The sequence below is a fragment of the Dermacentor andersoni genome, chromosome 8, assembly GCF_023375885.2.
Source record: "Dermacentor andersoni chromosome 8, qqDerAnde1_hic_scaffold, whole genome shotgun sequence".
Classification (NCBI taxonomy): Eukaryota; Metazoa; Arthropoda; class Arachnida; order Ixodida; family Ixodidae; genus Dermacentor; species Dermacentor andersoni.
This window is the reverse complement of record NC_092821.1, coordinates 152,463,380-152,487,857: the sequence shown is the minus strand read 5'-3', so window position 1 is coordinate 152,487,857 and position 24,478 is coordinate 152,463,380. Positions and strand designations below refer to the sequence as shown.

Genomic DNA, 24,478 nt, shown 5'->3' with positions numbered 1-24,478 from the left:
ATATAGAAACCAGCCCGACACCGCTTGACAGGGCGACAAGACGGGAGCTTACTCCGCTCGGCTGACTGCTTGGATCCAACGCCGCCTCCGTTCTTGTTCGTAGGGTTTAGATGGAAAGACGCAGAAGGATACATCCTCCCTCATCCCGACTTAGTTGTGGCACTTGTATACGCAACAGTATCGTCGGCGCCCTTTTGTTTTCCTTCGACTTTAAGGGCGCGCAACGCAATTTTCGTCCGCGGGGGAGGCTGCATTGTGCACGTTCTGACCGCCAGGGCGGCGCTGCAGGCGCCGTGAAAACTCCAGCGCTGGTTCCCCATAGCACTCGGCGAATAGCGGTGCGAGCGGCGCCGGAAAAGTTATGCGCATCTCTACTCCCGTTTACTTTATTTTAAACACAGCGCCGCCACGCGGCAGCTGCGAGCGGCGGCGGCGCGGGTAGCGCGGGCGTCCGATGGCCTGGGGAGAGCGTTCGCCCAGCAGTGTTGCCAGGTTTGGCTATATATAGCCAAATTGGGCTACAGAAAAAAAAATTTTGGCGTCGACTTGGGCGAGTTGGCTACGTGGCTATATTTGGGCTACTGAAAATTTGCGACTTGGCTTTGTTTGGGCTATGAGTGGCGCCTTAAAGGGAAGCTGAAACGGTTTTCAATTTCCATGAATTGCTGGGATTGGGAAGAACAGACCTAATAATTTCCGGTTCTGAAATTTTTTTTTCGTTTTGTTAATATAACGGGCGGAAATCGCTTTCTAAATCACCCGCGCGGACACGCCCCCATCGCTTCCCGGAGCGCCGGGTGAGGACGTTGGCAGAGGAGAGAACCGGCGAGAGTGACGTCATGGGCGGAGACCGAGCCAACCGAGCTGCGGACCGGCGTGCTGACATGTGCTGGCATGCCTCTTTCCGTCCTGCGCTTTACTGAACGACGCTACGAGAGATCTGCCGCCGCCGCCGCCGCTCACGTTTGTTTTGCGATTTTCGTAAACTGTTCTTTCCTTCGGTGCTGCGTGAGTGCCTACAGCCAAGGGCGCCCAACATGCCCTCGTTCTGTGCAGCATTCGGCTGCGCGAACACAGGCGGGCGAGACGATGTGGTGTTTCACAAATTCACAAACTGAAGCCCGAACAACTTCAAGTACACAGCTTGGCAGAATTCGACGGTTCTTCTTTCCCAACTTTTTCCATACTAGCCAGACAAACTGGCGGTATGCTGCATACCTCAACTGCCTGTAAAAAAAAATTCCTTTTGCATCACTCTTTTTCCATTGGCCATATCATTTTCACACCTGTGTGTAAACTTCTTGCCTTGTCCAGCCGGTTCGACTCCTTTCTGGGCAAGTGCCACTTCCAGTACTGCCCTGCTGAGGCACACAGTCCTGAATTGTCTTGAACTTGTTACGCACTGCGTGCGCTTCTGTTTTTTCCTAATCTCTTGCACCTCCTGGCAGCACAAGCAGTTCTCTTCATCTTCCATCAATACGCAGCACATGCAGGTGCACCTAGTTTAATGAAAGCGTGATTAGGCCAACATTGATGCACTGGAGAAATACGAACATTTGCAGCCATTAACGTCTGGTAACACAGTTTTAGCGTAGCCGGATAGCCTTACGACAAATGCGAAAACGCGTTGTTGCTAGCGTTGCTATACTCCGTTTCATACATCAGGTACAACGCTGTGGAGGCTTGAGATACTTCTTGCAGTGGCTGCGTTCGCACTTAGAAAAAGTTCGGTGTTTCTTGACCCAATTTTTCAGAAAGCTTTCCATATATAAGCTCAGTTCGGAATGAAAAAAAAAAGAATTTACCCATAGAAACCATCCGTGTACTTATACGGCTGCTAACACGTTCTTTTAAAAAAAATTTCTTTTCGGTATTTTTTAATTGCAGCCCGTCGCGGCAGCTTCACGTGCATGCTCGCGCGAGCAAACGCCGCTGGCACGCTGCGAAGCATAGACGGAAACGCGCGCAGTAATAAATTTTGGTGACCAGACTTCGAGCGTAGCTTCCACAGCGATGCACCTGAGGTATCAAATGGAGTGTAGGCTTGCCTAGTGACATTCGACGTACGGTTCAGTTATCGTGTTTACCACACGGCGGTGCTAAAACTGCCTGATATCTTTATGTCAACACTAGCATGGAGCACGCATACAGATTCTTGATCGAGCCACACTCGCAAAGTCGTCGAACCATAGTATGAATATTGCACATATAATACCTCTGGTCATCTCTGGATGTGTATGATAAGCAACTTCCATGACTGTACCTCACAGCACTGCATGTGCGCTCTTTGAAACGCGGCACTTATGTTCGCGATCGTGTATCAACGCTGAAAAAACCACGGGACTTTAGACAAGCAGCGGCAAGGTGCTTGACATCGCGGAATTGCACCCGTGTAAATCTAATGAGAAGTTAGTGCTTCGGCATTCTTCCAGCAGCATGTTCCCAGTGACACTTTAGCGCATTTTTTCTCCCGTCATTGCAACGTGCAGCTACATGAAAAAAAAAACATGCGTACCAGCTAAGATTTCCAGCGCGCGAGAAGGTGCACACATCGCTCTCGCTGTTGGCACACTCAATATCGTCGTTGACTCTGTTGCCGCCATCGTTTTCCGTATCGGCTGTGGGTTCAAACATGTACGGGGACAATACAAGCTGTCGGAGACAGCGAGAACGTTCCATCTTGCAACTCAGCTATGAAGCCAGAACAGCAGAACCGCGTGCTACCAGAGAGAAAGGAATGGTGCTACGCTCTGAAACGGAGACATGCGGCGGCGCCGACCGGCGACTACCGCCAACGACGTCACAGCGGCCCCGACCAATCACGGGCAACAGCGGCGTTCGCGCGATGCCCTGAGGCGCTGGTGCGCGTTTTCTTGGAAAAACAGCCGCTTGCGTTTGTGTATCGTTCTCTGAGCCGATGGTTCTATCCTTGATGCACTTAAATTTACAGCGCACTTCACCATGCTAACATTTTCGCCAGCAATGCCGTTTCATCTTCGTCTTATCCCGACACCCAATCACCGGGCATCGGGATGAGCCTGGGAGTGGAGGGTGTTCCACAGTACACTGTACTAACATGGTTAAGCTCAGAAACGGAGAGCAATAAGGTTGGGCGATCGTAGCGCCGGCATGAAAGAAGGGAAGCACGGGTAGATGACACGCTCCAGTGTGTCCATGGCGAAGGCGTCTCGTCGAAGTATCGCGCTGGGCACAGCTTTCGACCTAGTCCGCGTATCTCACGGTAAGCTTTATACTGCTATTTTCCTTTGCGTGCGAAATGAACTTTAACGCGATAGCGTTAAGGGCCCCGTGTCGCAAAAAATCTGGCGTCGGCGCCGTTGTCCGTGTGAGAAAAATGATCCCGAACTACGTAGGCCTTTGGCTGGCGCATATGCATTACTGAAATAATTGATTTTCTCAAAGTAAAACGCGTCAGAAAATTTGTAAAGTACAACCTACACTCAACCTACAGACATGGTAGCGTCGAATTGTAATTTGAATATACGAGAAAACATATTTTTGTTACGCGGAACCTCGAACACAAACCCCTTTTCCAGCTGCCGTTCGACGTCTTAGTAGGAGGGCGATCATGTGGGCTAGTTGGTTTTCCATGAGAATGTGTCGTGCAGCGCGAAGCGGGAAAGGGGACACAGGAAAAAATGAGGACAAGCGGTTACTGCCAAGTAGGAGCGGCGCGCCCCCCTCGGTTCCATGCAACACCATCCAGATGGCACTCGCCTCCGTGGCAGCGGCGGCGCCTGCCGTGCGAATGGAATGAAAAAAAAAGAACCAGAAAGCTTGCCTTCGTGCATATTGTTCTCCTCCAGCGTTTGCAGGTAAACATTATGGTTGCATAAGCTGCAGTTGCCGGGAAGCGTCAGAAGCAGTCAGGGATCTTTGAGTGCTATCACGTTCCACTCTTAAATGTGAATGTTAAAGAGCTGAGAACCAATTTTCATGGTGCCTATTTTTTAGTACAATGGAAAGTTCACCGGTCAGAGTGTGTTATCAAGAAGTGGTAACGTGGAAAACGCCGTGGAACATTTTTATCAGAATGTTTTTATCTGCAGTGAGGATGTAGTCTTTCACTCTCAGTTTGCTAAATGCGGTGATAGGTGAGCGCGATAATTATTCTACGCCAGCATTAGTGGGAGGCAGACAAGTGCGGCCGTAAATGTGACAAAGTATTTTGTCTAGCGATTCGACGTTCCTGCGATTCATGTTTTCCGAATTGTTAAGTACTTCTGTGGTAATAGCTACGTGTTTTCATTGTTTCCTGTCCAACTGCTTTGGTATTTAAACAGTCGAATCGAAACCAATCGGATTGAAAATGAAACGACGATTTTACACGTGATACGCAGTTCAGCGTGTTGCCGTAGCCATGCGTGTACTTTTGATTTCCGAAGCATAGAATGAAGCGCAAGTGTCTAATATTATAGCAACTGCAATTTAAGCAATAATTTTCTTGTACTTAATAACAACCGACTTACAGTAATCTCATAGACTACATCCGAACTATTAAGATTTCATTGCCAGGCCTCGCCACTTACTGGCTTTTGAGATTTTCTTTGCCAATTTAAAATTATAATGCCTACTTCAATCCCGAACAACGTGCCTATTTCTATCACCATAAATCATGATCAGTTCATTTCCATCAACATCTCACAACACTTTCTGGCCAGTTGTCCTCAAGCATCCTCGGAGTTTTTTTGTTCGTGCTTACATTTTAGATTCATCTCAATAGGTTCTCCCTCAGCAGCGATTCGCTAGAACTTGAGTTTCCGGGGCCAACAAAAAAGTTTTCTGTGTGCAAGCATCTGCTCAGTGGCTATGGTGTTGGGCTGCTGAGCACGAGGTCACGGGATCGATTGCCGGCCACGGCGGCCACATTTCAATGGGGCGAAATGCGAAAAAACCCGTGTACTTAGATTTAGGTGCACGTTAAAGCACCCCAGGTGGTCGAAATTTCCGGAGTCCCCCACTACGGCGTGCCTCATAATCAGAAAGTGGTTTTGGCACGTAAAACCCCATAATTTAATTTTTTTGTGCAAGCATCATGTAGCTGTTGCAAATTGAAAGCGTCGACCGTCACGGCATCACGGACATTTTTTTTACGACGGGTTGTACAAAAAGAGATTACCGTGGTATAATGTAAAAATTTATATACAGATAAAACTGAAAATAATAATGGCTATATTTGGCTACAAATTTGTTTTGCTCTTTTTTGTGTTTGGCTACATTTGGGCTACAGTTTCTCTAGCTTTGGGCTACGCCGCGTTGTCCGACCTGGCAACACTGTCGCCCAGCCACAGAATTACAGGTACTGAAAGAGACAGGAGACGTTGGTTTCACTCGAGTTTGCGTTGAAGCCGTCCGGAAAACAAATGAGGAGACAGCTGAGAAGAGGCTAAGGGGCTCGGGCGCTGTACTCATCGCAACAGTTTGCAAAGTAGCTTCGTGGTTGCGGGTGTGTAGCACTACATTCCACTTTGCTTTCATAGTCGCGGAACCACAGTTGCTCTCGCAGTGCTGAAGTGCATTGTAAGGAAACGTGTGCGGTAAGAAAAGTTTTAGAAAGTGTCCCTGATATCTTTTTGTGGACAATTAGTAGTCCGCCAAGCAGGTCACCCGGTTGCGTTTCGTGCCAGCTCTTGCTCTCTTGTGTTCGACGAACTTTCGTACTCACCGAGGCCCTTTCGTTTTGGCGGGCTTTTCCCGGCTGCCCGACTTCGTAGAAGCATGGCTCGACGGAGGTCGTCATCCTCGGCGTCATGTAAGCAGCCTCACATTTCCCCCCCTTTGGAGTTGTCAAACAAGTGCACATACGGCATCAAAATCGACTGTGCGACTTGATGACTGTTATAACGGATAGTGCTGCGCTGAAACAAACGAAGACAAATCCGCCTAACTTTGAGCGCTACTCTATCACCGCGCTAGCTGATGGAATCTCATTCGCTGCCAGAAAAGTTAGGTGGGGAGATAACAAATCTGTTTGTGATGAGTCACACTATCTTTTGTGAGGAATCCTCAAACGCAAAATAAGAAGAAGCAGACAAAAAAAAGTCTAGCGTTTAGATTTGGTTTCCGTGCTGCAGTTTTTCTCTCACAAAATAAATAAATTGAGCGAGATGATCGGAAAAAAAAAAAAAAAAAACCGTGCAGGAAACATTGAGAGTGATTGTCAATGTAAGCGAATAGCTTATCGCCTCGAGTAAACCTTATAGCTTCGAGTAGACTATTCGTTCTTTTTATAGAAATGGTGCGCTTGACGCCGTATATTTCTTATCGTGAGGATATTTAGGTAGCGTTTGTTGTTTCATGGCGTAATTCCATAGAGAACAGAACGGTTAATTCCAATTCCAGCGGTGGTGAAGGTGGACGGCACGTGCGTCTCAGAGCTATGACAGAGGAGGAGGAGGAAGTAAACTTTATTGCCCTAGAAAGAGTAATTCAGCGGAGCTATGACAGAACTTTCATTGCGCTTTGGGAGAGAACTGTCATTGCGCGTTCGGCGAACGCGCCCCGCAACGCGATGGCGCAGGCCCTTTCCGTCGGCGCCTTTGTTCCTACGACCAGCAACTTTCGACCACGAAAACGGGCGAAAGAAAGCTATTCACTTTATAATAACGCAGATGTATGCAAATTTGAGCAACTCGTAAATCAAAGACAGCAAAGCTGATTGTAGGAGTTCTCACACCTTTCAAAAGCACTGTGCGGGCAAGGTTTGTCACTGCCAGACATATAGCCAGCTTGCAAACATCTCACTACCCAGTGCATTCCGTCACTTTCAAGTGCTTCACATATCCGAGCTTAGCACTTATTTACTAAACACTATATCCGACGCGCGTTCCTGCATGCTGCAACGGCTCTATTGAAGCTAGTGTCCCACTGCACAATTCAGCGGCTTGGTTATACAGCTGCTAGGTGATGCAATTCAGGCTGCCTTGCTAGCAGTTCTTAAAGATGGTACTGCAAGCTGTAGTGACGGTCCATCGTCTGCTCCGGTGTCCGGCTTTGCGTTCTGGCCTACACCATGCACTTTGGGGCTACGCCGCAGGCTGAGTAGCTGCTGGCTGCTGTCTGACTGGCATTTGGTACCAACTATACCATGGCATGAAAACCATTGTGGAACTCCCAGCTTTGCAATGAAAAAGAAGTCTGCAGTTATGTCAATCCTTGGGGCATTTTTTGTTAATTTGTTGCTGTTGACAATTTTGTGGATTATACTAATCACAAAAAGGGAAATGTTAGAGAATTGAAAAATTATAGGCCTAATAGCTTACTCCAAGTATTATATAAAATATTTACCAATATAACCTCCAATAGAATAAGGGCAACACTGGACTTTAGTCAACCAAGGGAACAGGCTGGCTTCAGGAAGGGATACTCTACAATGGATCACAACCATATCATTAATCAGGTAATCGAGAAATCCATAGAGTATAATAAGCCTCTCTATATGGCTTTGATAGTTTACGAAAGGGCATTTGATTCAGTAGAGATACCAACAGTCATAGTGCCATTACGTAATCGAGGAGTACAGAACGCTTACGTAAATACCTTGGAAAATATCTACAGAGGTTCCACAGCTACCTCAATTCTACGCAAGAAGAGCAGGAAGATACCTATATAGAAAAGGGTCAGACAGGGAGACACAATCTCTATAGTTCTATTCACTGCATGCGTAGAAAAAGTATTCAAGCTATTAAACTGGGAAGGCTTGGGAGTAAAGATCGATGGCGAATACATTGGCAACCTTCCGTTTGCCGATGACATTGGTTTGCTGATGACATTGTTCTGTTGAGCAACAATGCAGACGAGTTACAACAAACGATTGAGGACCTCAACAGAGAGAGTGTAAAAGTGGGGTTGAAGATTAATATGTAGAAGACAAAGATAATGATAAATAGCGGGGCAAAGGAACAACAGTTCAGGATCGCCAATCGGCCTCTAGCATGTGTGAAGGAGTACGTTTACCTAGGTCAATTAATCACAGGGAACCCTGATCATGAGAAGGAAATTCACAGAATAAAAATGGGTTGGATCGCATACAGCAGACATTGCCAGCTCCTGACTGGAAGCTTACTATTATCATTGAAAAGGAAGGTGTACAGTCAGTGCATTTTACCAATGCTGACATATGGGGCAGAAACTTGGAGACTGACAAAGAAGCTTGAGAACAAGTTAAGGACCACGTAAAGAGCGATGGAACGAAGATTGCTAGGCATAACGTTAAGAGACAGAAAGAGAGCGGTTTGTATCGGAGAGCAAACGGGTATGGACAATATGCTAATTGACATCAAGAAGAAAAAATGGAGCTGGGCAGGTCATGTAATGTGCCAGTTAGATAACCGTTGGACCATTAGGGTTACAGAATGGGTACCAAGAGAAGGAAAACGCAATCGAGGACGACAAAAGACTAGGTGGAGCGATGAAATTAGGAAATTTGCGGGCGCTAGTTGGAATCTGTTGGCGCGGGACAGGGGTAATTGGAGATCGCGGGGAGAGGCCTTTGTCCTGCAGGGGAAATAAAGCAGGATGATGATGATGATGATGATGATGACCATTATGTGCTGAACCTTTGTATGCCTGTGGACAACCTTGACCTATCGATTGCATACAAATGGGTTAATGTGTCTGCCATCTACCGGCTATAGCCATGCTGCTCTGTGCAGTCCCCGAGCTGACGCTGGAAGACTACGACCCCAAACCTGATGAGGAGCTGATCTGTGTCATCTGCCACTCGGTGCTGCGCGAGCCTGTCGAGTGCCCCTGCCGCCATGTCTTTTGTCGCCGTTGCATCTCTGAGTGGGTCCGCAAGAACAACAGCTGCCCCGTGTGCCGCAAACGTGCTGTCTCTGCCTTTACACCTGCACTGCCTCTGATACAAAATATGGTCAACCGTCTCAAGGTAAGCAAATACTGAAATTAAGAGGGTGACAAAATTCTCTTTAGTCTTGACAGAAGATGAAGACAAAACTTTGACCGGAAATGATTTAGTACAGTAACGTGTTGACTCCTCACGGGAGCCTTGTTCACAATTTCATTAAAAAGTGGCTGAACAGTTCCTGAAATAGCTGAATGGACCACTGGGTGAGTTAGCAGAGTAATATAATTTGTTTCATCACAAAAAGACTGCACACTGCACTAAGGTAAGTTGTTAGCTTGCTGCCCAGCATTGTCTGTGGTTGCATGTAAAATTGCTGGCAAGCTGACTAAACACTTGGCATATTCAAATTTATTTATTTATTTATTTATTTATTTGTTGATACACATACCTCACAGGCTCCAACTGGAGTATTGCAAATCGGATTCCTAGAATGAGCATTGAAGCTCATGCTCTTGGGATCACTATCACATTAAAAATAAATGCTTTCTCAGTTACTTTGCTGTGGATATAGCTTGCGCATGGTTTTGTATCTTAGTTGCATTTGTGACCAAATTTCCAGTGTTTTGTAAATTTGCTGCTTGTTTCATGCCTAAATTTTGATTTTGGCACCTAAAACAATTGCTTATAGCCTAAATAACTGATGTCACATAATGAGCATGTTTGCTGGGTGGTACTATGGCTACATTGTTGCATCATGGGCCTTCCATGTATGGACCCTTCAGTGTTAAATGAGCACTGAGAAGGTTTTTACTAGAAGACAAAAAGAGTCAAACTTCCATTGGTAAAAATTCTGTGCCAAAACCCCATCAGTGCTACATCAATGTGATGTCACAGATTTCAAAGTATTTCTTCATATTTGGGCCTTTGGGGGTGAGCAAATGTTCTTGAAATTTGCTCAGTCTTTGGCTCCATTAGAATACAGTGTAATTCTTTAGTAATAAAAAGTTGACCAGGCCTAAGTAGACGTCTACAATATCCATGACGTCGCAGTGAGCTGGTGCTGGAATTTCACGGCAGCCTCACCTCCTGTCTTGTTTTTGCTCTTTCTGGCTTATGAAGCTTCCTTAAACTGTAAAAGTAACTTCTTGTGGCATTGTAGAAATGTATCTTACTAATAGAGCTCAGTTAATATTTTTCTGTAGTTACTCCTTTAATGCTTGCTTTCTTTTTTTGTTGATGTTGTGGCCATTGTAGGTGAAATGCCGAAATGCTGGCTGTGATGCCCATGTACCTGCGGAAAATTTTGCAAATCATACGAGTGTGTGCGAGTTTCACGAAGTAAGCTGCCCGCATGAAGCCTGCGAGCACCGGTGCCAACGTTGTATGCTGGAGTCTCATGTGAAGCAGTGCCCACTTCGCGAGGTGACGTGTGATAAGGGTTGTGGAATCGTGCTCACGCGGGACCGTCTCAAAACCCACAGCTGCGTGGATGAACTTAAGCGCAAGCTAGATGGTGAGTACATGTTGTGCTACAGATGTATTAATTAGATACCTGGACTTGTCTTGTAACCAGTATTTTAGAAATGATGCCACTGAAAAAAAAAAAAAGACAAATGCAATAAGAGAGAATAACACAAGTGCCTTGTGCTTGTGTTATCGGGTCTGTGCTATATTTTCTGTGGCACCATTTCCAGAATGAACTCATGCCAACTCACCTAACTGTCAGTTCTTCCTGTAATGACACTGCAGAGTTAAGGTGAAGTATGACCTGTCTTAAGCAATTACTTTGTTTAAGATGCAAAAATCCACAAATGCAATGGAAGGGTGGCTGTCATGCAGGATAGGCCTTTTGTGTTGTGGAGCCAGTGTTTCTCAGAAGTTTCTCACTTCACATGGCATCATGAAGGTATGGCTGTTCAATGTCTACTCTCAGAGCATGGTCGTCATCTGCTATTGGTGGGTCTATAGGTCTGCATACTCTCTCATGAGTACACTTACCCGTCATTTGAGAGGCACGGGTTGTTTGGTGCCTGAAAAAGGGTGTAAGTGGACGCGAGTGTGAACGTGAGTGAGTGCCAGTACTATATGTGGCCATGTGAAGGATCTAAAAGAAATGTTCCAAGCACCAGATGCATAGCTTCAAAAGCTAGAACATGCTATTGCACCAGCATTGAAATTGAAATATGTTGGCTGCTCACTTCTTAAAGGGACTCTGAAATGGTTAGGACAAATTTTGTCTGGTTCTCTAGGAGCGAGCGCGTGAAGCCTCTCCGGCAGCTGCTTGGCAGTCAACCCCAAGCAACAGCTATCGAAGCAGCGTGCGTTGCGAGCATTCTGTTGCAGCGCCGAATGTGTCTGGTATTCCACAGGCGAGCTGTGCATTTCGACGGATGGGTGGAGGCATTAACTCAAGCTGCTGAAGCAACTTTAGCGTAGACGTACGTGAGCAGCCTGATCGAGCTGCACAGTCCAGCCACCTGTTGGTGCAGAGCTTAACCAGCCAAACAAAGAGCTAATATTGCTCTAATCAAGCGTGAAACATTTTAAACATTTACAAAAACAGCATGTTAACATTTACTCTCCTGCGATAAATTTACACCAGAAGCAAAGAAGAATACACTTCGTTACTGCTACTGTGTTTGTTTGAGCTCTCTGCCACCAAGTGGCTGCACTGTGCAGATCATTCACGTTTGCGCTTCTGCTCATCCCGTGAAATGCCACGGTCAAGTGGCCAGGCTCTGTTCCCTCGCTTGCATTTACCTGAATACCGGACTTGCGAAACACTATTGTGGTAAGAATCCTCCTGTGTAATGTGGTGGCCGCAAATGCATAAATCCTGGTGCTGATCGAATACTCATATTCCGATCGATGCGATGCAGTCACCTGCTCATCTGCTGCCTTGCAGAGGGCCATGATGTCGCAGTTTGACATATTGCCAGTTGCTACGCTTGCAGCCCACAACGCAACAAAGGCGATTCATGGTGCTCATGAAAAGACAGACTGACACTTGACCATGGAGCTCTCGTCAAGACGGAGCATGTTGTAACACAAGCAGACGACACTTGCTGTGTGCCAGAAGTGCTTAACTGCACTGATAAATTGTTTTTGTGCATTTTGCTACTTTATCTTTATAGAAACAAATTAAATAACATTCCAACTGTTACGAACAATATTTGTTCACCATAAAGTTGGAATAATGACGCACCCTGGGCAGCTAATCAGATAGCTCGCCCTACTGACGTCATTAGGGAAATATATGTCAAATGGCTAGGGGTGGCCGAAAATTCAGCTGAGCAGTGTGCTGCGATTGGCAGTGATGTACATTTTTAAAACCTTGTAATAAATTGCACGCTTTACGCGGAGCACTGCGTCAATTAATGATCAGAGGGATCTACTCCAACGCCTCAGTACGTGTTTACAATATCATCAAAATTGTTTCAGGATCCCTTTAAGACTAAACAACATTGTTTCAGGCAGTGTATGATTTTGATGTGTGTTGGATGGCATCATCATGTATAAGGGCCATTCTGAAGTCCGTGGGAACTAAACACAGAATGTAGGTGCATTTCTGTAGACCTCTAGTGGCATGTCTTACGTTGCTCTCCATAGCTAATTGCTTTCATCTATCTTCACTTGTATTCATTTGTTTAAACACATGTTGACTGCGCCTTGCACCATTCTTTTGCAAGGTGAAACAGAACATTTTGAAGGCCAACCGATTTGATGCACTTATTAGATGTCAAGAAAAGCACTTGAAGATGATTCTTTGGAGAAGTTGGCTATATGCAAGTAGAAATGTCTTATAAGCTTTTGCTTTTCTGTTGAAAGTAAAGCTGTTGCCCTTTTATATCTCTTCTGAAAGTGTCCTTTTATTTGCCCTGAGATTATTCTGCAACAAAGAGGCATCAGCAGGTAGTAATAAAAGCTCTTCAAGTACTGGTAGTGAGAGAGAAAGTACTGCAAGCTGGCAAAGGGCAGCACTGGATGTTCCATTAATGCAGTATGCCTGTCCACATGTAAGAGAGCTTTTGAACAAGAATTAGATGCCACTTGTTACCAAAATATCATGCTTTGTAGAATTGCCTCTAGATTTTAGTCAATACTGAAAATGAAATCTGCTCTCAGTCACCTTTCAGTTTGAAATTCCATAGAATTTCAAATTGAGAATTTTGAGGAACCTTTCTTTTATTGCACAGCCACTTGATTCGGCGCATGGGCTCAAAAAGGAACTACCTGAAAAGTGACATTTTCCTATTTTCTACATAGCTGCAAACAGTTTATGCAATTAAAAACTTTATGGACAGTCTTTTTACAGGTAGTTTAAATAATTGTGATAACTTCGTTTGCACTTTTATGTCAGTACTCCGTTAACCTTCACATTATGAAGGATAACTTTGGTATGCTTGTCACATCACTGTTACCACTGTACCCGAGGCACTACAGCTTGTCCATGCCATCTTTCGTGCCTGTACACTACCAGTGACAAGCAACTGCATTTACTTTACCATTGTATAGCTCTTCACTGACCACAGAGTGCGGTGCTTGTTTTGTGTATATTATGTACTAAAATGATTCGAGACACCTTGCAAAAGCATAACATTAAAGTCAGATTATGCTTTTACTAACCTTTCTCATAATGACAGTTTGAAAGAAATCATTCTTAATGTGCGTTTTCATTTATCACACACGATTTATTTTGGTATAAAAATGATATTCTTGTAATAATGTTTGGAGAAACATTTTGAAAAAAAAAAAAAGGTTACAGAAAGAGAGGACATTTCTTGGATTCTGGCCCCCTATGCAGCAGAGGCTACAGGAGACAAGAATGAAGGGTTGATGATGATGGTAACAGTACGGTGAGCCCAAGGGATGGTAGGGTTTGTATTGTATGTCGTTGTTGTACATAACCTTATGCGTACTGACAGTGCTGCTCCAGTCTCTGCCTGCTGTTTATTTTCCTTAATAAGTGTGCATCATGAACACTGCCTAAAGAAAGCGTTACCAATTTGCCCAAGCTTCAGCACTTCTGTGCTTATTTTCAGAAGCCACATCCGAGTGTGATGATTGGAAACGGAAGGCCGAGGATGCAATGCAGGCACTGAATAGACTTCGTGATACGTTGCACCGTTTGGGGGACACAGCAGAAGGCCTGGAGAATAACCTCGGCGACCTCGGAACCCGACTTCGCTGCGCCGAAGCTCTGGCAGCCTCGTGGCTGCACGGTCGCCAGTCAACAACAGCAGCACGGACGAGCCGGGTCATGCATGATGGCATTGTCAACAGCAGCACCACCAGCCTGCACCTGGGAGTCTTGTACGGCACCCACACGGTGCAGCTTCCAGAAGAGGTCGAGAGTGACTCAGACCACAGCTGGAGTCTGCGCTCGGATGGTTCACACGAGTCTCTACGAGACGTAGAAGAGCTCTTCCTTGATTTGAACTGCTGAACAGCTTCATTCTAGCTGCTTAGCTTGAAGTTGAAACTAGGCCTTGTCAATTTTTCTAGTTAACCTGCAATAACCACTTTCGTTTCCCTTATACCATTTTGTGCCTGTTACCAGGTATTGCATCTGCGTTCTTACAGGGTACAGAAAATCAAAGAAACCTTACAAGCTGCTTCTTACATTGCACGAGTGTGCTGTTTAGTTTCTGTGAGAATATTCTCATCTGGGTTCATTGAAGCATACTCTGCAGCATGTTTCTTAGCTGGTGGTTAAACATGGTGGTGCAAGTGACCTGGAAGTGCCAACGGCAGCTCCTTGAGTCTGGGGCTATTGTTAGGCTTCTGGACCATGCAGCTTCTACAATATAATTTCAGAGTAACTCATACCTCAGGCAGAATCTGCACTTAGTTGGCATCAGTTTCTCAAAAGTGAGAAAGCTCTGTTCTATCATTGCTTTTCCCTGCTTAAGAGTCACTGCCCCTCCTCCTTTTTTCTTTATTTTTGCATTGTACAACTACACTACTTTAGAGAAAGCATTAGCATGGGCCGAGCTCTGATTTCTTTAATCACACAAGGGGAAATCCAGAAAGGCACTTATTAGATGATGGTCAAACCGATTTGAATGAAAGTTGCTGCATTTAAGAAATAAAGCTAAAGTTCACCAATTGCAGGCAGCAGAATTTTGATATAAAATTTTTAAAATAGAAATTACAGAAAATTGCAAGAATGCTGAATCATGAAATTTGCAAATCTGTTACTGCTCGCAAATAAAAGATAACATATTCTGCGAGCTGTATCTGTTAGATATTCTAAAGCAGACAAATGTATCGAATTGCAGCTTACATGAAATTGTTAATTGTCTACGGGATGTCTTGCAAACGTTCTATTTGCAGATTATTGATGTACATTAAAATTATGCGTAATATATAAATTTTGTCTGTTTTTTAGATGACCCAGCAGATGCTGTTTCCAGAAATGTGACATTTATTTTGATTGCAGAGTTTGAACTGTAGAGTTGACAGATAAATGAAATGCCTTCCTACGATTGGTAGGCTTTAACTTGTTCTTTTCAGTGCAACAAATCTTATCAAATGCAATGGAGCTGTTGTCAAGCAAAATTGATTAGCCCGTTTCTGTGTATATGAAAAGGTGCTCTTGAGGTGAAGCTTTTTCTTGATTAAAAACTTATTTCCTTTCGTAAGTCATGTCAGTGTGACATCTATATGGTTCTGAAATTCTAACGAAGCTCAAACCACGTCAGACTGCTTAATATTGAAAATTCAAGGTGTGAAATACCACGTCATGATGTTGTACCTCTCAACTATTTTTAACGACAAAAATGTATACCGGTGAACTGTGGTAGTAAGGCCCAAAAGGATACTGCCGCTGAACAGTGTGCAACACAGGTCAACATGACCTGTCAGGAGGACCACATCATTTCATTGTGCTAAGTCTCACAAACAAAGTGCCAGAACAACAACAACAAAAAAAGATATAGGGCATACTTACTCTTTAAAATAATCGGCATCTTTCTGCGCGATATTTTAAGCAGAGAAAACTGCTCCAAAAGTGGTTTTATGATGGTTTGCACCAGTCTCAACGACACCACTGAAGTTAATGTGAGAGCACCTCTAGAGCAGCTTCGAGTACTCTTGTTTGCAGAAAGGTCAAAAAATAAATGTGTTGGTACATCATGAGAATACTTGGGAACAGCGTGGAGAGATCGTACAAGAACAGACATCTGCACAGTCTGTACTCGTGTTTTTTATTGTCCAGTCATTTCCTGTTGTTCCTAAGTATACTCCTGTTTGCTCACTAGAAGTATTATAATAAGGCAATGGGTTGTACCACAAGGTATGGAGGAAGTTTTATAAAAGAAAAAAGTTGTGTTCTGCCACAAAGAAGCAGGTCACTTTGGGCTAATTTAGGTGGGTACCACCTTTTCCTTTATTGGAGGCATGTATACCACATGTGTAGGTCTTGAATGGTTGCCTGGAGACCAGGCAACCATTCCAGGCAACCAGAGAATTGTTTCAATGAGAGTAAGGCCTTCAGTAGATCTAGATGTGTCCCATCTGAGAAACTTCTAGCCTGCAGAAAAGCTGTATCACTTGTGTGATGTGTAGGGAGCATTGCTTTTGTGTGTGAATGGCAGCCTATAAACAGAGCAACTTTTCTCTTGGGTTCACCGTTGCCCTAAATGTTTGTGATCATGAAAATACTCATGTGACTATTTTGTCATGATTTGTTGGTGCTATTGCTGCCTGTACAATGAACTTTTCAACAATGTCGGTAGTGCAGTAATATATAGAGCTGGACATCCTCAGATTTAAAAAGATTGAGCAAAGTGTAACTAGACAGATTTTCCAAACGGTGATGTGGTAGTTGTTTTCTCTGCGTACCATTTGAAACGTGCCTATGGAACGCTCCCGAGTTTTTCATAAATTGCAGCCAATGTTCAAAGGAACTTTTCCACGAAAATTCAAATATTGTTGAAACACTAGTGGTATTTAGATACTGGAAAATTATTGGTAGCAAGGGTATGGGTTGGCCTCAGATGTGCGCATACTGTATGTAATAGTGTTGATTCACAATTTTTCTGTGACACTATATGTGTCGTACATATTTGCAGTGTGCTTGCACACAGTACAAAGGAATACCTCTAGAAAAATGTGTGGGGAGCAGGACAGGAGTGTTTATAGGTACAAGGCTGGCAGACTCGAAAATTTGAGCTGCAGTAATCTGCTGAAGAGTGAAATTAAACATTTTAACGGTACCTTTCTTATTTATAGTTGTTCTCCCATTCAAATATCCAGCAGAACTAGAGCTAGGCTTTTCTGATTGAATCTGTTGTTCTTTTGTTGTACTCATTTATGTGTAGCAATCTGTGCATTGGCTGTTGTGCTGCGCGAGCTGGCAGCAACATTTCTGTGCAAATTTCTGCAGTGCGTTGCTGCTTGTGATAGGGGTCTCCCACCTGTTTTGAACATTTCTAAGCCTTTGTGATATTTTTTCCTATACATTCTTTCGTGTTGCCTTTTCATTTATGAGTGCCTTCTTTGTTATTACCTTTTTTCCTCATTTTGTGGCATTAGCTGTTGTGACAACAGTAAACATGAGTTTCAGCAGGCAGTATTCATTGTGGTATACTTGATTTGACTGAAGAAGAGAACAGTGGTGACTGTGTCATTCAATTGCTGTGCCTTCATGAAGTCTGTGCACTAGCATTAATAAGTGCACATGGTCAGAGTGAAACTTCATTGAATTGTTGTGTATTGCTTTTTCTTGGCAAAGCATTAGACAGCCTAAGTATGATTTGGCCATGGTATTGGTTGCATTTTAACTACACCAAATGTACAACCTGCGAGTTGGTGGATGTGCAAAGCGGTACTTGGCATCAACTGCTATATGCTCCATAATTATTTGTTGCGCCCATGTAGAAATCATTGTGTGGAGAGTTGTGCGTTGCTGTTTTTCACGTTGATTTCTGGTTAGGCATTTTTTTATTTCCATAAGCTGCTTTGTGGCAAATAAATTTTTTCCGATAATTTTTGTGCACTTGACACATTCATTGCAAGGAAAAGCTGCGGATACAGGCTCTGCCACCTTGTGTGGGATAATGGACAATTTACGAGAAGGTACTTCCAAGTTCAAAGGCAGCAATTCATGTGAGATAAATCTTTGGATATAATGCAAGCTCTAGATATAATCTTTGAACACTTTCCCACATAGTCGCTACAGAGATTTAGGCATTTATGACACTGGTGGCAAACTTTTGCACATTGTCTCAAGAGCTTTGAGACCTTGCAGCCAAAGACATGTACTATTGTAATAACAGCCATGTAATATGTAAAGCAGATGACCGGTGGTCTATTGGGGTTGCTGAACGGTTTCCAAGGGAAGTGCAATGGAGGACGGTAGAGAGCTAGGGGGTGGGATGAAATTCGCAGGCAGGGGAAGGTGTCAGTTGGCACAAGATAGGAGTAATTCGAGATCTTTGGGAAGGGCCTTCTTGCTGTAATAGACATAAAACATGCTGGTGGTGGTGACAGGCCAAGTGCACCACACCAGTCTAGACCTCGTCACTTTCAAGATACTGTGCTGATAATGCATAAGAGTCATTTGCCAAAAAGGACATATATAAAGGCATGGAAACTGTGCTGGCATTTCATTAAGGTTGTGACATGCATGTGTAACGAAGCGCAAACAAGATGCCATTCATTGGTTGTAAAGTCGTGTGCCAGTGCTGTCAAACAATTTCCCATGGCGCACATGTCAAGACTGCCTTTTATGCAAGTGACGAAAGTAAGTTGTGGATAAATGGAAGCATACTGTATTAACGCTGAGGAAACGGAAAGGCAGAACTGCGACACTTGTTGATGCACAGGTTCCTTCTCTGCTGGTTACATGGCGTTCGGAAGGAAGAGTGAAAAAGGCAGTTGCGAAGGGTTCGCACACGCACCATGCAGTGAGATCACGGGCATATCTGTACTGCACAGAAGGCTCAACAAAGATAGTCAGGTGAGAGTTCGTAATAAGGTTAGATTCAATATGCAAGATCATTGGTTGCGTCTTGAAATGAAAATGACTTTGCTTGAGCATATATGGGTTGTTGACCCCTTGTTCATGCACCACAGAAAAATGGAGGGGGTAGGGGTCCTGTCCGCCTAAAGGAAACAAGCCATCGGTAGAAATTTTTGGATGCAATTCGCATTCCAAGAAGTGGTCAGTGACTGCTATAGTTAGGCTTGTGGGAGGTGTATTTTGGGCTAACAGCCAGAAGTTCTAACCGCCAGAGCTGCTCCGACACTTGCTATGACACACAAGGAAATGGACCTTGGCCCTAAAATTCAAAATCTGGGTCAGCTGTCTCTATCGCCCAGCAAAACTTTTCTCGCTGCGTCTTGTTGTAAACTTTCTTGATGAGGACATCCCATGTCTTGCACCTGGAATAAAGGTTGCGTTGTCTGAGTGATAACTGTGCCTTACAAATTAGCAAAACAGTCCTTTGATTTATTCACAGCTGCCACAATGTTGTACAGCTAGCATGATGAAAAGCTGCGCATTATTTCGGTTGATTATAGCTGCGAAAGCTGTGAATGTAAGAACAAAACGGAGACTAACATCACATGAGTACCCTAAGGCCATTGTACCTTGAGAGTGAACTGTGTCCACTTTTGCCGATACATGTACTCTGCAGTCACAATTAATAATGAAATCTCCTATATAAACCACCAATAATGACTAATAGACAGTGTTGCCTACTTTGAAATCCACCAGGATTTTGTTGAGGATGAAGCAAGGACAAGATGACCGCCATGTGACCTCATACACCGTCTCTGGGATCGGCTCACTTTACTTTGTTAAAACTGTGCAAAAGGCCTGGAGGTCAAGGCAGAGCAAAGTTTGCTTTAATGAATTATGCCCTTAAAATGTGTATTGGTTGTATTGTAGCTATTTAGGTACTGTTCGCTTTTTTGTTTGTTTTTGTTTTGCAAAATTCCTAGAACAGAGCCGGTCACTGTCACACATTGTGCAGATGGCTATATAAGCTAATTCGTTATATGTGTACCACATCCTGTCCCTTGTAGAGACAAACGAACCGTTTCTGGATTGAAGGATTGGATCAACACAGGGAAGCTACTGTTTAAAACTACACAGTGTGTTATTCTAATTTTAATTATACGCATTTTATTGAGAGGACAGTGAGCAGATATTGTTGACTTTTGAGGGAGGTATGTGAGAACGGTGCCATTTTTATTTCAGCATAAATGCATTTCTGCAAGCTCATCTATAATCCCAAATTCCACCATTCAAGACATCACACTGTGATAGGAAAAGGGTGGAAGTAGCAGCTGTGAAAGCTACGTTCACTGATCTATCGCTCAACAATGACGTGAGATATCATCATTAAATGTTAAGACGCATACAACGTGCAAAATCTTTAGGGTCCTATGATTTCGAGTTTTATATTTCTTGAAATTTGGAGGGTAAAAATCGAGCAATGTTTTAGAAGAGCAAAGCCCGGAAGAAATTGGGGATTTTCTCGCCTGGTGGCCAAAAGTATGGGATTTTTCTGGTAACCTTTACAAATAAATAACAAGCAACATCAGTCATAGAAACGTGTTATGGCAAAAAGAGCTTCTTACAAATCAAGTGATGAACTCATTTCTACAGATCCTCATTATAGCATATTTAATAGAAACCACATTAATAAAAACAACAAATAGAGACTTGTTTGGCAATCCATTCTTTACTTTATTCTCTGAACTTTAACTCAGGAAAATATAGTGCATAGGCTTCGCATGAGGTGTGATAGCTTTTCATCATGTAAGCCCCTTGTTGATGTGGTACATTATCACATGCATGAAAAGCATTTCTGTATCCATTCTAGACCTGTTGGGGCCTTTCGGCCTTGTCTTTTGTTGTCCTGTTTTACTGGTTTCCAATACGCTATTTTGCAACAAAGTTAATGGAATCCGAAACAGACGAATCAGCCACACTTTGAACGTAACGGAGTTGGGTAAAGATCCCCCCAACGTTGCAGCCATGGTTACACTGTTGCCAATGCAGAAGAACATCAGCGCTGCGTTAATTCGCTTTCTAGTGCATTACCCCCATTTATATGTGTGCTATGGGCGGCAAATGCGATGCAATGCACAATCGTCATGTTCATGTAAATGTGGAAAAAAAAAATTTCCACTCGGGGCCAGCAGACGCTGAATATATTCTATTTTCATGTATGCCAGTTTTTGCCTGTGTGTTAAGCAAAAACGAGGCATGTACCACTATCATATATAAGTAATATTAATTGTGTGATATATCCTTACTGTGTGCTTTTTTTGACAACGGTATGCAGCATTCATTAGTTTTGTAACAACTGCATTTATTTTTATCTTCTACAAAAGGGCATTCTTGCATGAGAAATGGGGTTTAGTTCGATTTTCATAAATTTTGTTCGGGGAGCAAAAATCCGGAATTATGGGGTTTTACCGAAAAACAGAAGATCTATTGCACACGCGATGTTGCCACCCTTACATTTGTTCTGTAAAGAGTTTCATTACTAATAAACTAGTAGTTCCAACTCATTATACCTCTAATGAAATGGTTGCATGTCGTTTATAAAACAATGGTATGTTTTCAAGGTAAGCATAAAATGCCATTTCTTCAAGATACCTTCTTTTGAAAAAGTAAAACATACGAGCGCATTATAGGTTTGTAACCGTCAACAGAGCCTTCTTATATTTCATGTTCTGTTACTTTTCGCAATGCTTTATACAAAGTTGAAGGCCCGACTTGACTTTTTTTTTCATTTAGTTTACTTATGAACATTATGCATTAACTATTTTAAAATCATACCCTTTTGTATAATGAAAGTTACCGAGTCCTTGTGCAGTTGGTAAAGGCAGAGCTTGCGCGTTTTTAAGTCGCAGTTTCACTCAAAAGGCGAAGCATTGATAGTGATAGCAAAGTAGTGGACAAATACACAACATGAGGCTCGTAGTTTTATCGGCCGCGTAAGCTTCAGTAAACATTCGCTTACTAATTAAATTAACCAGCACTGTCACGCATGCACGGGTAAACATCAAGAGGTTGATGACCGCGAATGCTCGCTGACTACGCTGGTGCGACGAAGGGCAATCGGGCCTCGAGGAGTAAACGCTGCATCTCGCTTTGACGCATGTGCGACACTTCAGGTTGCGCTACTTCGAGGCACGCTCATAGCGTGGCGTCGCAGCCAATGGGAATTTAGATGCCATTTTGCGGCTACAGGCTCGAGACGCCGGTTTTTTGGCTCAATGAGCCATTTGACGCTTTCGCATAAACACTTGAAAATGTTCTTATCCAAACAAAAGGTAGCTTTTATACAATGCAGTCTTTGGGGCTTATTTTGTCTCACAAGGATAGTCACAGTTGCGTGCCTTTCCATTCGCTGTGCACTTGGCGTACAATTCCGGGTCACGAACGGCATGCGCGTCACCAGCATTGCATGGTGCACTCTTGTCGGGAAAGTAGCGAGCGCAGTGCAAGAAAGTAAACGCCAGCAAGGCAGATGACGATCATTGTTGTGTGACAAGCCCCAAAGGGTGCAATTTTTTTTTCGCAGTGTACATGTGAAATGGTTACCGAAAATGTTCGTAGCTGTGTATGTCAAGTATAAAAACAGCGCAACCGCACGCATTCCAAACTTTCCGCGCATAGAAATTCGGTACACGGTTCCAGAGGTGTACCCCTGTTGAAAGATAGTGACTCGCATAGTTATTTTCAAGTTTCTCGAATGTTATTGGTGGTTCTATCTGTTGTCTGTGTTGTCGCCGAGCGTCGTGTAATGAAATTTTGTGCTCGACGGGAATACTGGTGTACATTAATGTAGAACTTACATTAGCATCAGCGATTGCGCTGGAAGGTTCGATGAGTGATGTATAAAAAATCTGACGCACTTGACTCGCATATCATATTTTGACCATCGCCCACTGTGCTCGTGGCTATCATAATGATTTGAGTGCCACTTGTTTTGATGGGCACAGGCTCGTATAATAAATATTTAACGTTTTCAAGTAATGCTTTTGACTGTGTTTCGCCGTCGCAACTAAAATGTCACGACAACGTGCCAATATCAATAATCTTGGCATGTAGTACAGTGAGTAGGGCAAGTGCCCACTACAGTGTCCTACATGTAGGCCTATCAAGGAAATATTTTTACCATGCAACGCTGATTCTAGGGTCGATGTAATTGAGCTTCGAGGTAGCAAGGACAACATCCTTGTTCTCCTCTTTGTCCATGGCTTGAAACTCCAATTTGTCCAGCTGCACTTGGAGCTTCTGCAACCGGTTCCTTTTGCTGTTCAACCGCCTGGGTGAGACACGATGCACTTTGCGGCGATCTCATTTTGGTTCGGTTGTTTCACTTTTTCATGACATAGCGTCCTTATATTGCAGAAGAGAATCAAATTATGGAACATATGCAGTACAACACAGGCAAGCTTGCTTGTTCAAAACACGCATGTCGTGTTCTGAGCACTGCGCTATACTGACCGCGCACTAACATGCAAGTGCATTCTCGTCATCTCTACGTTTTTTAATAATCATTGGGTTTAACTTGCCAAAGGCGCACCTTAACTTTGAGACACAATGATTAGAAGAGTAAAAAGCCCGTGATTCTTAAATATATTTGACAGCCCACAAAAAGCGAACAGTACACCGTATAGAATGTAAAGTTATAGCTACATTATAGCTGCCGTATAGTCGAGCGTCTTTACAACGAAATGACTTCTATAATGAAGGAATAATTCTGTCCCGGTTCTATTGTGACCTTTACAACCAAGTGACGTGTATAACTAATGGTTTCGGAGGGCCCAATAAGCACTTCGTTATAAAGGTGTTCAACTGATGAAACGCTGTGGAGGACGTGCTCGGATCAGTTGTGATCAGCTGAGGCTCCTTAACATCCAACAAAATTTCGCAGGTGTATTTACATCCATGCTCCTTTAGAAGGTTGCGGCAACAACCAGACGTGCACCTCTCGTTCAACAGGAAAGTCGGCTCTGATCATCGCCTTTATCGCAACTTGTCGAGCGACATGCTTGAATAAGGAACGAACTTATCGTACTGTCATGTCAAAGCATTTGACCCACCCGACAGCTATGTGGCGCCATGTCCACAGCGGGGACATGTGTGCGTGCGCAGCACACGCTAATTTCGCCACCTCTACTTCTGATGGCTATTCGTAGTCAATGGGCAACCCATAAAGGCGATGTTGCTAGAGAATACATTCTCCACTTCCTGCATGGAGGTATGAGAAATACAGCTGGATCACTCACAGTTTTTCTTTTTTCGACTTGGATATGCTGCAACCAGCTTCCAGCTGTTCGATTTCCAGTTCGCACTTTCGGATCTGCTCTTCTTTCTTCTCTATCTGTATATCGGAGGACACGGACAATGCTTAGTAAGCGATACAAATGTGGATTGATCCAAGCAGTGACTACTCCATCCTTAACGTAACTAGCAAAAATACTGCATGCTATGTTGAGCAGAAGAGTACTTTCATCGACAAAAGCGGGACTACTGCTAATAACTTATTGAATTTTCTTCTTCAACAGTTAAACGTTGCAAACACGTGGTGGGCTTACTAATATTTAGGTGTTTAAAATTTTAATCTACCACCCGCCTGTACACGCTGCCGGTGGCAGATTTGTTTCGATGCA

General features: G+C 43.7%; 2 protein-coding genes across 6 annotated transcripts in view; one reads left to right on the top strand and one right to left on the bottom strand.

The window, feature by feature from the left end:
- The first annotated feature begins 399 nt into the window (after nucleotides 1-399).
- Nucleotides 400-17,821, top strand: LOC126525496 (E3 ubiquitin-protein ligase PDZRN3-B-like). 5 transcript variants are annotated; one of them, XM_055067702.2, is made up of 6 exons: nucleotides 460-481; nucleotides 5,308-5,320; nucleotides 5,736-5,773; nucleotides 8,676-8,911; nucleotides 10,085-10,343; nucleotides 13,873-17,821. In XM_055067702.2, exons 3-6 carry the CDS (start codon nucleotides 5,740-5,742, stop codon nucleotides 14,274-14,276), a joined length of 933 nt encoding a protein of 310 aa, XP_054923677.1. In that variant the 5' UTR covers nucleotides 460-481; nucleotides 5,308-5,320; nucleotides 5,736-5,739; the 3' UTR covers nucleotides 14,277-17,821. The 5 variants fall into 5 exon arrangements, with proteins under 5 accessions (XP_054923676.1, XP_054923677.1, XP_072146171.1 ...); XM_055067701.2 differs by lacking the exon at nucleotides 5,736-5,773 and having other exon boundaries at nucleotides 400-481; XM_072290070.1 differs by lacking the exon at nucleotides 460-481 and having other exon boundaries at nucleotides 5,305-5,320.
- Nucleotides 16,086-24,478, bottom strand: part of LOC126525984 (DNA topoisomerase 1-like) — a 31,366-nt gene continuing 22,973 nt past the window's right edge. The window contains exons 10-12 of the mRNA XM_055067938.1: nucleotides 24,095-24,189; nucleotides 22,978-23,127; nucleotides 16,086-19,219 (exon numbers count right to left, since the gene is read on the bottom strand). Coding sequence (XP_054923913.1) covers nucleotides 19,117-19,219; nucleotides 22,978-23,127; nucleotides 24,095-24,189 — 348 coding nt within the window. The 3' untranslated portion in view covers nucleotides 16,086-19,116. The remainder of the gene's footprint in view (nucleotides 19,220-22,977; nucleotides 23,128-24,094; nucleotides 24,190-24,478) is intronic.